General features: G+C 41.8%; 1 protein-coding gene across 1 annotated transcript; it reads right to left on the minus strand.

Moving 5' to 3' along the window:
- Positions 1-4,298: 4,298 nt before the first annotated feature.
- On the minus strand, positions 4,299-8,939 carry si:dkey-202l22.3 (7 transmembrane receptor domain-containing protein). Its single transcript, XM_056282819.1, has 3 exons — positions 8,486-8,939; positions 7,766-8,163; positions 4,299-4,676 (listed from the first exon to the last, which is right to left on the minus strand). The coding sequence occupies exons 1-3, from the start codon at positions 8,937-8,939 to the stop codon at positions 4,299-4,301; spliced, it is 1,230 nt and encodes a 409-aa protein (XP_056138794.1).
- Between the last annotated feature and the right edge of the window lie 8,525 nt (positions 8,940-17,464).

Consider the following 17,464-nt stretch of genomic DNA (forward strand, 5'->3'; position numbering starts at 1 on the left):
GACGCTGACGTTTCCGAATTAAGATGCCTTCTCCAGGCAAATGATATTTGCTATCTGCAGCATGCAGTCTCTCAGAAACTGTCTCTCTGTAAATATCTTGCCAGCCTTCGCTATTGCCGCGCTTACCACTTAGCTAGCTTCAACGGCTACATCACAGTCTTTTTTGGCTTTTTGAAAAAAGTTTTGCTGACAGGACAGACTTTTTTGGAAGTTTGCTGCCTTCCCCTCCCTCTCCTCACCTTTGAACCACTCATACTCCGCTGCATGTTTAGTGTAATGTCGCTTCAGCTCGAAATCCTTCAGGATGGCAACTTTTTCATTGCTAATTTGACAGATCTCAGATGCATTAAATCCGGTGAAGAAGTAGTCGCATGTCCATTTCTGTTGGAACTGTCGGTGCTCTTGGTCAACATTTCTTTTGGCTTTTGAAAGGGGCATTTTTACAAAACATCTGCAAGCAGTGACAACAGTTTACGTTAGCAAGCTCACGTGAGATATTTCACAGTGGGGTAGTCTACTGGGTTTATTGTACTGGCATTTCCTGGCTACAGTGTGTGTATGTGTGTGTGTGTGTGAGAGAGAGAGAGAGTACAGCAAAAATGACATTAGGCTACATCATCTGCAGCTGGCCTCACAACTAATCTAAACTGAGTACTTAGAACTAGAAACACAGAAACGTTTAGCAAAAAAGAAAAAGAAAAAAACCCCACTAAAGTAGTATACAAAATGGATACGCCGGTCCAGGTCTCTTAATAAATCTAAAACAGCGTAGGCCAGATGTGGCCTGCAGGCCAGTAGTTTGAGACCCCTGGTCTATTTTGAAAGGCATCTAGTCTGAGGCTACTGCAACAAGCATTTGATAAACCTACCACAGCAGTTTTTACACTAGACAGATAGAAGAAACCTGATATGTGTTGAAAGTGACAGAGATTGTAATTAGAGTTATATAAATTGTAATTACAGTTATATATATCTAATTACAATAAGTATTGTAATCAGATTAGTACTGCATATGACTAATTACAATAAGTATTGTAATTAGAGTCATATAAAATACTACAAAAAATACAGAATGATTTTATCATGTCTGTCCCTCCATTTCTTTTTTGTGCGCTCTCTGTTGCATAGTTCTGAGCAAAGGGTTGTATCCGGTCACTATAATAAGATCATTTTTTCCTCAGGGACATCTTAATAGGCTCTATTAATTAATTCACATTCACAATACTGTAACTTGCCCTTCTGCTGCTTGCTGTGAGGGCTCTGTCTTTGCCATTTGATACACAGACTAGCAGAATGAAAATGCTGAAATGAGATGTTACCGCAACTGTTGTATGTAATTGTGTGTGCCTCTGTGTGCTTTATATAGCTAGTGATGAGTTGGAAACAAGTGTTCTTCACATCAAGCATCATGATATGTTCACAACAGCTTCACACCTGCTAAAAAGAAGTGTTGTTTTCCTGTGTGGTTTTTTAACTGCTACCTGATGTGCATCTGAGTGTGCTTGTACATGCAATGATGCATCAATGCAAGTGCAGCATTGACAGTTGCAGCTATTGGCAGCTTTCTAAGATGCAAAGAGCAACATGTATCTTATCAACTGAAAATGAATGCAAATCTGTAGTATATTCCAGTGAAATCACGATTTATATATCCCTCAGTGTTTAAGGTCAATTGTCATGTGCTCTGCATTTTGGATTTGTGGACTTTAACAGTTAGAGTTGAACAGTCAAAACATAATAACAGATCATGGTGGTAATCTGATGGTGTAGATCAAGTAAACCGCACCACTGGAGTTTGACTTTCCCCTCATGCGGCACTTTTTAGAAAAAATCTAACCACGGGTGCTGTACCACTGACAGCTCAACCTTGTCATTATGCAAAAGTGTTAATTTAAGGTGGTAGAGGAAATGAAGAAATGGAAATGGATGATCCGCTGTGGCGACCCCTAACGGGAGCAGCCGAAAGTAGTAGTAGTAGAGGAAACAAAGGTCGAGTCTGTAATTTAAAGTAAACTTTTATTCTTAATTCAGCCAGCAGTTTTAAATCCTCCCCGTAAGCTACAGTGCACTTTTTCCACGTCTTATGGTTTGAAAAAAAAATGGTTTGTATCGTACTGACTTGTTATATCTGCTGTCAGAATAATCCATACGACAGACACATCCCTGCTGTACAGCAAGCACTCCCAGAAGTCCAGCAATCAAGAAACCACTTAAAATCACAACACAATCACTACTGGGGCCAAGCTGATAGAAACACCGCAAAACAAGAAGTCCAGAATGTGTTTTCACAACAAATTGGCACTGTTATACTCTTTAAGTAAACTCCCAAGTTACATTGTCAACTAGGTGTTGACGTTGTGATGTGCAAAATGTCATTTAGGATGAGATCATGATGAGATTTTATGGCTGAAATTGTTTTGCTTTGCACAATTTTGTCACAGATCATCACAAGTACTAGCTGGGATGACACTGAAAATATTAAACTCGGTGCATCTCTCAGATTACAAACAAAGGTCATATCTTTTTAGTGGAGGTAGGGGAAAGCCACATCAAAAATTAACAAATAAACAACAAACTTTTCCATCACAGAACAAAACAGTAAGACTTGGACCCATTCAGAAAATGCAGGTAATAATAAACCAAACTGAGCCAAGTCTAATCCACAGTCTCAAGGTTCACTTACAGAGAAGCTTTCATGTTTTGTTTCTGGCAGAACCTGCCCAGGCAGTGTTTTTCTTACAACTCTGACATTGTTTCTTCTTCTTCTTCTTCTTCTTCTTTTTTTTTTAACAGACTGTAATGCTATCATGTACAGCTACTATTTCATCATAAGAAGCCAATAGGTAATCAAAATTGTGGTGTTTCTTGGGTAAAAATAGGGGGGAACTTGTCTTTATGACGTGTCATTCAGACCAGATTGACTTTGCCTTGGGCGGCACGGTGGCGCAGTGGGTAGCGCGGTTGCCTCACAGCGGGAAGGTCCTGGGTTCAAACCCCGGGGTAGTCCAACCTTGGAGGTTATCCCGGGTTGTCCTCTGTGTGGAGTTTGCATGTTCTCCCCATGTCCACGTGGGTTTCCTCCGGGTGCTCCAGTTTCCTCCCATAGTCCAAAGACATGTAGGTCAGATGAATCGGCCATACTAAATTGTCCCTGTGTGTGTATGTGTGTGTCAGCCCTGTGATGGACTGGTGGCCTGTCCAGGGTGTCTCTCCGCCTGCTGCCCGATGACTGCTGGGTAGACTCCAGCATCTTGCGACCCTGATTAGGATAAGTGGCTTGGGTAATGGGTGGATGGATGACTTTGCCTTTCTGGTGCAGGGTTTCACTCAGTGACTGACTTGATATCCAAGTCACGAACAAACAAAGCAGCCCATAACCACCACATGATGTGAACTAAATTGAAAATGGTGGCTTTGCATTAGCAATAAAAATTGACCCATTATGAACATATTGCCTGATAGCAGTAGTGTGAGGTTATACTTGCCCATGCTCTGGATATTAGCGTTAGCTTGTACACAAACAACACATGAAAACAGGCCGTGAATCGAATCCATACAGTGGAGAGGAATTCAAAAAGCAAAACCATATTAGGTACAGTACAACTGACAATCAAATGACACCGCATGAAGGAAAGAGAAATAAATAGCAAAGCAAGAATCCCTGAAACAGCAACAGAGTGAGGAAAAAATAGGAGACTATCCTTGTACAGCTCCCCGGTTGGTGTTCAAACCATGTGTAGTGGGAAAGGATCAACGTACGGTCATCTCCTTGGAGTCAAACATTTACTGCATCATTGCAACCCAGCTCTGGTTGTAGCCTCAGCTCAGGTCCCCAGGCACCAATCACGTTTATCCTCTGGCTCCATCTCTTAAGCAGGGAGATCTGTTCAGTGTCTGTGGCTGGAGCTCTGCTGACACACAAGATAAAAACAGAGCTCCTGAGGAACGATAGTGTATCCTCCAGCATGCTGAACTACACTGTGGTGCGGATCTGCATTACATCACCCTCACAGCATCAGCTCATCCACTTGTGCACTGTCTTTCCATAGATGGTCCATTATACACCCCCCCAACACTCAACACACACACATGCACACACACACACACACACACACACACACACACACACACACACACACACATAAACCACATAAACTTCTATAAAAAAAAATTTTTTTAAAAGCACACAAAAGGTCCAGAAACTACTGACGCTTTAATGTCCAACTTAAGCTGCTAGAGATAGCTGCATACATCTGAAATTGCCACTGCGGCTGGCAAAATTCCTCCTCCGCCCTCCTTCAGACATTGACGTTAACATTGGTGATGCAGGTGCTGACTTTTGCTCTCTCTGTGGGCGTGGACACAGTTGGAGCAAGAATCCGCTTGTTAGGAACCTTGGACGTCAGACTAAGGCAGGTGGCTGTGTTACAGGAGGTGCAGTGGGAGATCAGGGTGCCCCTCTGGACGTCACCCTCCCCGTCATCACGGCACTGGTGTGCAGGGCAGAGGTAGCCCTTCAGGTGCATGCGTACCTTGCTGTGCAGTGAGGCGTAGATGAAAGGGTTGTAGCAGGCTGAGCTCATGGCCACCAAGTGACAGCAGACCTGAAGGATATTTACGTAGCGTTTCCCGACGATGTGGAAGTCTGGGTCGAGGTCCAGCAACAAGTTCAGCACCTGAAGTACACGGTGACATCGGGATACATTTAAGTCGGTTAAAAGTGCATTATAACAAACAAAATAATTCTCAACTTGCACTTTTGTTGATTTAATTTTAAGAAGGTTGACTTGTAAGGTAACACAAAATTTACCAATATAATGACTCACTTTTTTTTTGATTCCCCTCCCCTTTTTCTCCCCAATTGTATTCAGCCAATTACCCAAATCTTCTGAGCCATCCCGGTTGCTGCTCCATCCCCCTTTTTCAATCTGGGGAGGGTTGCAGACTGCCATATGCCTCCTCCAATACATGTGGAGTCACCAGCCGCTTCTTATGACTCAAGAAATGTAATTGACCAATCATTCCAGATCTTAATAAATTACTGAAAAAAACAAAAAAACAACACAATGTAGCTTTAAACCATGCTGTACATCTTTAGTTTTTGAAATTTATTTTTTTTCAAAGTAAAACACAACAAAATCAGCACAACCTTTTGTTTTCTAAGTAAACCACAATCAAATCGCTGTAACAATGGACGGTGTGTTAGTAAAGCTTGCAGGATTATCAAAGACCCCAGCCACCCCAACCACAGACTGTTTCAGCTGCTGCCGTCCAGCAAGCGGTATCAGAGCCTCAAGGCCAGCAGGCTCTGGGGCTGCTTCTTCCACCAGTCAACTGGGCTTATGAAAAATAAACACTAATGGCCTGCTACCTACCTGTCTGTGATACGCACACAAATACACACACACAGACACACACACGCACAATTGCACACACACAGATGTAGCTGGGCATGCACAAACACATGCAAACAACTACATATACATATGCAGATTTATTAAGGCAGGGCCTAAACACACAGCACCTTACATACGCTGCACACTATTTATATTATTATTGTATTGTATTTTTTAGTACTATTTTTACTGGGTTTTTTTTTTTTTACTATTGTTGCTGCGATGTTGAGAAGCTGAAACACAAGAAGTTGACTCTCTTGCTCTCTTTCACACTCTTGCTTTCAAACCCTAAAACACGCTGCGCCAGAAGTTTGTCCACCCCAAGGATTGGGTCCCCCGGCACAAACAGAGCAATATAGTGTACGCTGGTAAGTGCCAGGAGGATTGCCGTGACTTGTACATTGGGGAAACTAAACAGATGCTGGCCAAGAGGATGGCACAACACAGGAGAGCTAACACGTCAGGCCAGAACTCCACAGTCTACACCCATCTACAGGCCAGTGGCCACTCTCTCAAGGATGAGGATGTGCACATCCTTGATAGGGAGGAACGATGGTTTGAACGGGTAGTGAAAGAGGCCATCTATGTGAAGAGGGAACCCACTATCTCTGAACCGGGGGGGACTAAGAGTACATCTGTCACCATCCTACAATGGTGTGATTGCAACCATTCTCCAATCCTCTTTGAATAGTACACATGGCCATTGAAACTCTAACTAGTGGTCACACACATATTTGCATATGAAACAGGTTGTAAGTTTTGGTCGTTATGCATTTATATTGTTTATAAGAGTGGGGATGCCTGCAGTCAGTTTAGACTCAAGTTGTCACTTATGCGCCTTTTCCACTACATGGTACAGGCTCAACTCGACTCGCAGAGTGTCGTTTTCCATTACCGTAACAGTACCCCCTCAGTGTAGCTGGTCTGCATTGATTTTGGTACCCGCTCCAGTTTTTTTGGAACCTCGACAAAGGTGGTACCAGAAAAGTGGTAACAGTTACCAAAATGCCAGTACTTTCCAGTAATGGAAAATGAAAAAGTTGAGTTGAGCTGCTACCATGTAGTGGAAAAGGGGCATTAGATGAGTGGTGAAATGTATCTGTCAGTAAACGTTGTGTCCAGATGAACTGATTCAACCTTCTCTGATTTTCTTACCTGGATTATTGAGCATGCATCAAGACATGCACTATCTTATACTTGTATAATGGGATGTAACAATAAAGGATCATGAATCTTGAATAACCTTTGTCAAAGACCCAATCTGTGATTTATTTGACCATGTAAAATGAGGTCTATTTACATCCATTATTGATGAGTTTCACTTACAGGTTTGAAATAAGCATTTTTCATCTTTCCCAACCTAATTGTAAACATGGGCCTGTTACTTAGTTCAATGTTTACGAACATCACCAATTTAGACAAATATTTTAAAGCATCAGAAAGCATTAAAAAACTGAGATTTGGTTGTTTTTCAGTGTAAGACCTTGCATTAAAAGACTTGTCAATCAATTTGGGGAGGATAGCAAGTTCCAATATGATGTTTTGTATTTTGATAGCAGGGCTGCCCTTTTGTTTGCATGGCCATGTACAAATTAATATGCACTATTATGTTCACAGTGGAATGATGAACAGAAACAAAACTAAGCAATATAATATGAGTCCAATTCCAGGTATACGCTTCTGTACACATAGTTGGTCAATGACAGGAAGCAACTATGTATTTGAGTTTTGAATAAGATAAGGAGAATAAGTGGAGCCAAAGGGGGATGCAGTGAAAAATATGTTCAGTGTGATGGAAATTGCAGAAATTGTCTTTATTATCTCTCCAATTAAAGTTTTTTCAAAAACCCATGTCCTAAACTCAAAGTTTAGAGGAAGTCATGGAAGGATGTGGCTGTTTACAGTTCCAGCTATGCAGAAATGTGAACTTCCATGGTCTTTTGAAAGGCTTTTTGCCTTTCTAGTGTTGATCTAAATTTTGAAATGTACACATTCATTCGGTCATCAGCATGACCAGTGACCAGGTCACTTCTTAACCTGTTCATGGTTCATTATGGCCATGAGGTAAATCATATAGACCATCTGTGTGATGATTGAAAATCATTTCAGTAGTTAAGGATCCGTACAGTGTTATGATTTCATGGGCTGTTAAGGCTTCATAGTTTTTCTCATTTCACCTCTGTGTGGTTTAGGATATAATAGCCAGTATCAATGAAGATGACAAACTTGATCTTTCTTCCCTTTCTACCTCCTAAAATCAAGAAGCTACTTAGAGAACATAGAGTTTGATAAGAAGTAAAGGACTAGATTGGGCCTGCTAAGAATGGCTTGAATATAAATCTGGATGTAAGATTAGCGCCAACACCCACCTGTAAGGGGAGCCAACAGAGGGCGAAGGCCAGCACGGATGCCACCAGCAGGGTGAAAGTCTTCTTCCTCCTCTGGCTCCAGCACTGCTGGCTGTGGGACGTCTCCCCGGGCAGAGTGTGTTGTTTCAGGCTAATGGTGATGGCGCAGTAGGATACACTGACCGACAGCAATGGTATCATGTAAGATGCGATGAGAATGAAGCAGGAGTAGAGCAGACGCAAATGGCCTTTATCAGGCCAGAATTCCTCACATACCACCAGGTTGATGCCACTGGGCCGCAGGTCCAGGTAGTGCGTGTGGAGAGAGGGGGGAGTGGCCAGAGCAAGCGATAAGAGCCAGACACACAGAGCCACTGCCCCACAACCCCACACCGAGATCCTCTCTCGCACTGGGTGAGCTGAGACAACCAGAAAAGAAGGATGAAGAAGAAAAGGATGAAGGATGACATATTTACTGTTAATATACAGTTAGCACTTATGTTGAGCATGTTTTGGCTGTATAAAGGTGTCTTTTTGCCATGCCAGTAAAGCAAACTGATTTGTACTGAGCTGAATTGAACTGAATTGAATTGAAATATAGAGGCATAGAGACGTATAGTAGCATTTCAAATGGTTTAACACAACGAACAGGACTTTCAGCAAGCTGTGCCTTAACGGTATCTCTAAAATATAAAGAGCAAATCAATAGGATTGTTGAATGAGGCCAAATCCTTGTCCTACCAACAACTATGTAGCGATCCACAGCGATGGCAGTGAGGGAGAGCACTGATGCAAAGACTGTGGCACACTGCAGCAGCGGCACGAGGTGGCACAGGGGTCTCCCAAAAACCCAGCCATTGCTGTCAAAAGCATAGGACACCGTCAGCGGCACACAGCTCAGGCACATCAGCAGGTCACCAGCTGCCAGGTTCCCAATGAAGATGTTGGTGGCGTTGTGAAGCTTCTTGTCAGCCAAGATGCAGGCAAGGAGGAAAGTGTTGCCCACACCAGCCACTACCACTATGAGGCAGTAGAGAGGCAGGAAGAGAGGCTTAAAACGCAGTAGAAGCTCCATGCCTGAGAACATGTCCAAAGGGTCGCTGTGGTTGAGACCGCTCTCTCCTTGTCTTATTCCTCCCGTATCATGGCTGGTATTAGCAGGCCCACCCAGGTCCTCATTCACAAACACATCCATTTTTAAAAGAATGCCTGTCTTGCCGGTTCCTGCAGAAAACATCCCCCATTGAAACAGCTATGAATTTTCACGATAGTAGGTATCATTTCATATGGCGTGGCCAACCACAGATCAATCAGTAGTTGTTGACATGATAATGCCTCTCTCCAGGTAGAAGTAATGAAAAGTAAAGCTAGTCTGCCAGCAAGATAAACAAGCCAGTGCTTTCTGCTGACAATACATGAATCACTATGCTGCTTCTCAATTAAGCTGTGATTTTTTTTCTTCTTCTGAAATCAATACAAACAGAAAGAAGCCAAATGACATTACCATTATCTTTTACACTTATATTCTGTTAAACCTTCTAGTTTTCTATGATTGTTGATGGAGCTGTACATTAATTTGACATCGGAGCTGGGCCTACTCTCTCTTGTTTCCGGCTATGAGCACAGAAGTCAGTCTTTATTAGTACTAAACGTCAGCAAGACCCTCTGAGAACACGATATGCATGAGAGAAAAGGTCAGGTAACAGTGCAGGTTTGGTGGGAGTTTGCATATAAGGGTTACCATTGGTAAATAGTGATACCATAATGTTTATGACGGAAAGGAACCGCTAGGGGTCCTTTGGCCTTGGGAGGAAAATATACTTGCCTCTTGAAAATGCTATCATCATCAAAACTCTGCTACCAGACTACATTTTCATCATGCAAAATTGCTCTCATGTTTAGAGGGTTAATTTTTTTCTCCTGAATGAGTTGTTAAGGAGGTTAATTGCCCTAAAGAAACCTCTCTTAAATGCCACTTTATGCTAGTCCCGGAATCTGTACACATCCATCCATCCATTATCTGAACCGCTTATCCTGCTCTCAGGGTTGCGTGGATGCTGGAGCCTATCCCAGCAGTCGGGGGGGGGGGGGGATCTTTAACTCTAATATCCGCAGGTGTATAATCTTGGTTTCCAAAATCAATTGGTATACGGATTTAATTTGTGTACATACAACATGGTGTGTGACAGGGAGAAAGGGTTTTTAAATGGTGTCTGTTCAAAGGCTGTCAGCTGAAAGACTCATCTTGCTTGGTAATGCCGTTGTCAGGGCCTCTGCAGATGCCATCCAAACCCAACAGCTAATTGCCGAGGCGTGATGGGAATTAAGAACCCTTAAAATGCAAATCAGACAGACAGAACCCCCCCCCCATCTCTTTCTCTTTCTTGCATTCATATTGATCTCTTATCCCTGAATCCTTTCTATATCATGGCTTATCTGGCTTTATTTTTCAGCACTGCTCTCAGAGAGTGGCTCTTTGTCCAACTCGACTGCAAGTTCCCAACCTTCCCTCAGATGCTGATCACATCTTTTTCAACATTAGCTTTGTGTTCCCATCACGGGTGAGACACACAAAGAAAATTAGGTCAGAGGCAAGTTGACAGGACTCGGAAAAGGACAGCCTGCCTAATTAAGAGTGTTGTCAGAGTTGATGATAGGTGATCTTTATCTCGTCTTTCTTGCTTATCTGATTCAGCATGTATTAATGTTGGGAGCCTGCATATTCATCCCTTTATTGGCTAGAATATAATTGAAGGTTTTTATGTCAACTTGATTACTATGAAAAAAAATGATGTTGGTTCTGGTGCGGCTTTTCTCATCGATGGTTTCTACCACAGAATAAAAGTGGTCCATGTAGTTTGGTTTGTAAATCTCTAGAAAATCCTTATTTGATATGTACTACAAGTACAGCTTGTCATGTAATGATGAAACTAAACTGATAGAAACCTGGGAAACAGCGCACTGTACTCTCAAAGGTTGTTTTTTTTTTAATCTTGAGTTGGAAAATTCAGTTTGAGGTGAGAATATCAATTCCCGGTCTACTAGAATAACATCTTCTATCTATTTCTTCAGACCCTCTTACCAAAAAGGGTCAGTGCCATACTGATGGAAACAGCTTCATGGAAGGGAAAGCTTGGACATAATTCTGGAAAGCTCTTCACACTTGTAAATACAATATGTTGTGTTTGATCAAGTCAGTCGGTGACTATATATAGCATACATAATTTCATGTGTCAATCAGCAAAGTTATCACCAGTTATCCATACCAGAAGGTATGGATAACTGGATAAGGTGCAAAGTGAACATTTCTTTCTTTGACCGTGTGATATTTTTTAATAACAGAAAATAAAGCAATAGGATTTAACAGTAGATGAGCATGACTGCTCATCCATCAACCCACCTATTGTAGTATATACCCTCTAAATCCAATTCAGGGTTATGGTGACAAGCAATACTATTTCATGTTATGTCAAGAAATACTATTTCATGTCATATTCCACGTTCTTTTTTAAATTCATTTACCAGCCAATGGAATGAAAATGGAGCAAACATTCCCAAATACAGTGGAAATAAATAACTGTATCTGTATGCATGTGCATGTGTGTGTATTTGCGCATGAATGAATGCAACAGAGTGCTATAGATTGAACCCACCTATTCAGATGTTTGAAATGCAAGATATTGAAAATGTCTCTGTCTGATGGCTCCTCAGCTGTGCAAACAGGCTTCTTTTCCCATCCTCTCTTCTCGTCTCCCTCTTTCTTTGGTCTTTCCCCTCCTAGAGATCTCAGATATCTTGATAGGTGTGGTCTGAGGAAATGTACGGTCTAACAGTGGTAGTTTCACCTACAGATAGGGCGACAGTATCCCCTTAATCAACACAGAGAGTGACAGAAAGAAAGAAGAAGGAGAGAGGGGACAGAGCAGCACAACCTCTCTCAAATCCTCAGAGTGCCCCCTCCTTCTCTTTTTTCATACTGCCCTCCCATCCATTTTAGTCTTTATTTTCTGCTTGCACACACACACACACACACACACACACACACACACACACACACACATACATAAATACATACACACAATGGAATATGGAGGTCTCAGCTGTAACCTGTTATTTGCCCTGTGGGGCACTGGAGACTTTCCATTTGTCTGCTTTTCTGTTGTGTGAAAGCCCTCATTGCCTTTGATTCCAACCCTCCCTACCTGAGCATGGTGAAGTATTCATGGAGGCCATGAAAAGCTCCTGTCTATTTTGAGTAAAAGGTCACCACTCAAGAAAAAGACAGATAAATTACATCAAATTAAACTGTCGCAGCTTTCCTTTCCATTCAGCCTTAAACACAAAAGCCTGCTGCACAGGCTAAAAAAACGCGGCCACAACAAGCACAAACAAATATGAGCGCGCGCGCGCGCGCGCACACGGACACACACACACACACACACACACACACACACACACACACACACACAACACACACAACAGGAGAATCCAAACAGTGAAGTCCTCCTACTGGAAGAAATCAATCTTCTCTTTGTGAGGGTTTGATTACATCTCAGTCAGGTCATTCTTATGACAAAAAATGCGCCATCTCTCTACCATATTTTCCAGGTATTACTGTGCCCTCTCGATGTTGGTTCTGTACCAAATAACAGCACTTAAGAGCAGATAAAGGCCTGTATTTGACTACCATGGTTCTAAAAATGGCAAGAAGCTGACAGCTGGTCACAAAAACCTGCTGTGACTGTCTTCTCTTCACCTTCATGGATAAATTAGGAGACCAGTTCAGTACAAAATGTACTAATAGGTGGAGAAAGTTCAGTCAGGACACTCTTCCTGATCCAGCTGGCCTCAACTATGGCCTCAGCCATCATGTATTAACCATAAACCTAATCCCTGTTTAAGGAAAAAATAAAGGTAAAAGAGATAAAAGATCCATTTAAATGGATAAAGAGGTTGTTAGAAAAGGACAAAATAAAAACCATCTGAGTCTTCTCACTGAGTTTCAACACAGTCCAATGGGGCAAATATTTAGGCCTTCAAAAACCATGATATATCTCCTTTTCAACAATGGGAATCTCACCTTATTGTACTGAGCTGTTTTCAAAGTCCGACTAATAAATGGATATTTTCTGCATCTATTGTTTTGATGTAAAAACTCCTCCAGCTCTCCACTCACCAAGGTCTGTGTGCCTTGTTGCTATGAATATTGGTAAGGTCGTCTTGAAGCTCAGGAGAATGGCAGTGCTTGCTGGACATGGTTTTGTGCTTGATGACCTGCTGTTTTGCTTTGTGTTCTTGATAAGCTATTAAAGGTCTACACAACACTATCTGTGAATGTTCTCATTCATCCAGGTCATAGTTGTCCAAAGGAATTGAATCAAGTGCAACTGGACTTGGTTATATATCCGTGAAGACGTTTCGCCTCTCATCCAAGAGGCTTCATCAGAAAGGCACGAACTGATGAAGCCTCTTGGATGAGAGGCGAAACGTTCTATAGAATATCATAGTTATTATATATATATATATATATATATATATATATATATATATATATATATATATACACTACCGTTCAAAAGTTTGGGATCACATTGAAATGTCCATATTTTTGAAGGAAAAGCACTGTACTGTTCAATGAAGATAACTTTAAACTAGTTTTAACTTTAAAGAAATACACTCTATACATTGCTAATGTGGTAAATGACTATTCTAGCTGCAAATGTCTGGTTTTTGGTGCAATATCTACATAGGTGTATAGAGGCCCATTTCAAGCAACTATCACTCCAGTGTTCTAATGGTACAATGTGTTTGCTCATTGGCTCAGAAGGCTAATTGATGATTAGAAAACCCTTGTGCAATCATGTTCACACATCTGAAAACAGTTTAGCTCGTTACAGAAGCTACAAAACTGACCTTCCTTTGAGCAGATTGAGTTTCTGGAGCATCACATTTGTGGGGTCAATTAAACGCTCAAAATGGCCAGAAAAAGAGAACTTTCATCTGAAACTCGACAGTCTATTCTTGTTCTTAGAAATGAAGGCTATTCCATGCGAGAAATTGCTAAGAAATTGAAGATTTCCTACACCGGTGTGTACTACTCCCTTCAGAGGACAGCACAAACAGGCTCTAACCAGAGTAGAAAAAGAAGTGGGAGGCCGCGTTGCACAACTGAGCAAGAAGATAAGTACATTAGAGTCTCTAGTTTGAGAAACAGACGCCTCACAGGTCCCCAACTGGCATCTTCATTAAATAGTACCCGCAAAACACCAGTGTCAACATCTACAGTGAAGAGGCGGCTGTGGGATTCTGGGCTTCAGGGCAGAGTGGCAAAGAAAAAGCCATATCTGAGACTGACCAATAAAAGAAAAAGATTAAGATGGGCAAAAGAACACAGACATTGGACAGAGGAAGACTGGAAAAAAGTGTTGTGGACGGATGAATCCAAGTTTGAGGTGTTTGGATCACAAAGAAGAACGTTTGTGAGACGCAGAACAAATGAAAAGATGCTGGAAGAATGCCTGACGCCATCTGTTAAGCATGGTGGAGGTAATGTGATGGTCTGGGGTTGCTTTGGTGCTGGTAAGGTGGGAGATTTGTACAGGGTAAAAGGGATTCTGAATAAGGAAGGCTATCACTCCATTTTGCAACGCCATGCCATACCCAGTGGACAGCGCTTGATTGGAGCCAATTTCATCCTACAACAGGACAATGACCCTAAACACACCTCCAAATTGTGCAAGAACTATTTAGAGCAGAAGCAGGCAGCTGGTATTCTATCGGTAATGGAGTGGCCAGCGCAGTCACCAGATCTGACCCCATTGAGCTGTTGTGGGAGCAGCTTGACCGTATGGTACGCAAGAAGTGCCCATCCAACCAATCCAACTTGTGGGAGCTGCTTCTGGAAGCGTGGGGTGCAATTTCTCCAGATTACCTCAACAAATTAACAGCTAGAATGCCAAAGGTCTGCAATGCTGTAATTGCTGCAAATGGAGGATTCTTTGACGAAAGCAAAGTTTGATGTAAAAAAAATCTTATTTCAAATACAAATCATTATTTCTAACCTTGTCAATGTCTTGACTCTATTTTCTATTCATTTCACAACATATGGTGGTGAATAAGTGTGACTTTTCATGGAAAACACAAAATTGTTTGGGTGATCCCAAACTTTTGAACGGTAGTGTATATATATATATTCCGTTTATTTCTAACGTTAAAAAATAGAATGAAAATGTATAATAAAAGAAAACAAAAGAAAGACAAAATCAAAACAAGCAAGTTATATCATCATCAAACATTTGTTTCAAATCTCGGCAGTTGGAAAAGGAGTAGGCACAAGTTAAAAAACTTTTCTAGTCCTACCCCCTTTTTCTATTTTAATATTTCAACAGTGAACTGTGTGATTTAAATGAAAACTCAATCATCTACCACCAGTGACCATGATGTATAGTAAATCAAACAAAGATAATTCATTCAACAGAATAAGAACAGATCAAGTGCAGAGAAAACATTAAAACAACTCAAGAACAACTCAAACAAGATGTCACAGCTCCATCCCATATTTGTTCAAAATTTATTTTTACAGTCTTTTAAATTTGATTATTGATTCACATGTTTTAATTTCATCACTGCAATTGTTCCATATCTTGACTCCATTGGTTGTGACACAATGATATTTTGCATTTGTCCTTACTAGGCTTTGTTTAAATGTACATATTCCTCTCAGGTCATAATTACTTTCCCTCAACTGGAACAGCCCCAGGATACTGGTGGGGTACTTTATGATTTAATACTTTGTACATGATTTCAGCAGTTTTAAAGTCCACTAGATCTTTGAATTTTAGTGTTTTTAGTTTGATAAAGAGTTGGTTTGTTGGTTATCGGTAACTGACTTTGTTTACTATCCTTATGGCTCTTTTTTGAATAATGAAGATTGAATCAGTATTGGTTTATATGTGTTCCCCCACACTTCCACACAGTAGGTGATGTATGAAAGTATGAGGGAACAGTACACGGTGTAAAGTGAAGCTTGATATAGAAGATCTTTGACTTTGACTAGAATTCCAATATTTTGGATACTTTAGCCTTGGTCTAATTTATATGTGGTTTCCAACATAATTTATTGTCCACTATTACCCCAAGCAATTTAATTTCAGTCACTCTTTCTATTTCTACATTGTTAATCATGAGTTTCTTGATTGAGTTAATTTTACGGTTACCAAAGATTATAAATTTTGTTTTACTTAAATTCAATGTTAGTTTGTTAGCATCAAACCACATCTTTAACTTCACCAATTCCTTTTCCACTATATCCAGGAGTTGATCCAGATTATCCCCATAGCAAAAGAAATTTGCGTCATCAGCAAATAAAATGACTTTCAGAGATTCAGGCACTTCACAAATATTGTTTATATACAGAATAAACAGTAATGGTCCCAACACTGAGCCCTGGGGGACCCCATATGTGACTTTTAGTAGGTGAGGTTTGAAGTTTTGTAATTCAACATATTGATATCTGTCTTTTAGATAGCTGGTTAACCAGGAGAATGCAGTTCCTCTAATTCCATATGATTGTAGTTTTTTCAGTAACAATTCATTATCTACAGTGTCAAATGATTTTTTTAGATCCAGAAATACCCCTATTGCATATTTTTTATTTTCTATTGCCATTTTTATTTAATCTATAAATACTATAAGTGCCAATGAAGTTGTTCTGTTTGCTCTAAAACCATATTGCTGATCATACAGTACATTATGTTTTGTGATGAAGTCATGTATTCTTAAAAAGTAAAATTTTTCTAGTATTTTTGAGAACTGTGGAAGCAATGACACAGGTCTGTTAGGGTTTGTGGAAGACCCCAAGCGTACGACACCAGACAGAGATGGGGTTAGCCGAAAACTGGCGTACTTTATTCCTTACGTGTACAAATAGGCAAACACAGGAAGGCAATGAGCAACAAGAAAAACGGAAAGTCCAAGGGAAAAAACTCGCGGGTAATCCAAATGGGAACACGGCAGGATACTTCCACGGGGAAACTTTGCAAGGGAAAAAACATAAACCAAGGGCTGGGGTGAGTTGGGAGAGAAAAGGACCGTGAGGGAAGAGTAGCCGCTACTGCGAGGAGGTTACAACACGAACTGACAACGGGCGCGTGGGAGGCCACCAAACTTAAGCCCAGCCCTGATGGCTAAGCCCAGCCCTGACGAGCTGATTGGCTGCCGGAGCGGGGTGGGCGGGCCACGGCGCGGGGTGGGCGAGCCGTAACAGTACCCCCCCCCTCCACGGGAGCCACCAGGTGACTTGCTCGGCTTGTCGGGATGGGAATGATGGAACTCAGTGAGCAGCTCAGGGTCCAGGATGAGCTGGCAGGAGACCCAGCTACGTTCCTCCGGACCGTAGCCCTCCCAGTCCACCAAATACTGGAACCCCCGTCCTCGGCGCTGGACGTCCAGCAGCCGGCGGACCTTCCACTGGGGGTGCCTATCCACGATCTCAGGGGGAGGCGGAGCCGGGGCCGGAGGCATCAGAGGACTGTGGGAGACAGGCTTAACCCGCGACACATGAAACACGGGGTGGGTCTTCAAGGAAGCCGGAAGCTTCAGACTCACCGCTGTGGGGCTGAGAACCTTCCTGATCTCAAAGGGCCCTACAAACTGGGAGTTCAGCTTCTTCCCAGTGGACTGAAGCGGGAGATCCTTCGAGGACAGCCACACCCTTTGGCC

The sequence above is a fragment of the Lampris incognitus genome, chromosome 7 (genome assembly GCF_029633865.1).
Source record: "Lampris incognitus isolate fLamInc1 chromosome 7, fLamInc1.hap2, whole genome shotgun sequence".
In the NCBI taxonomy this organism is placed as follows: Eukaryota; Metazoa; Chordata; class Actinopteri; order Lampriformes; family Lampridae; genus Lampris; species Lampris incognitus.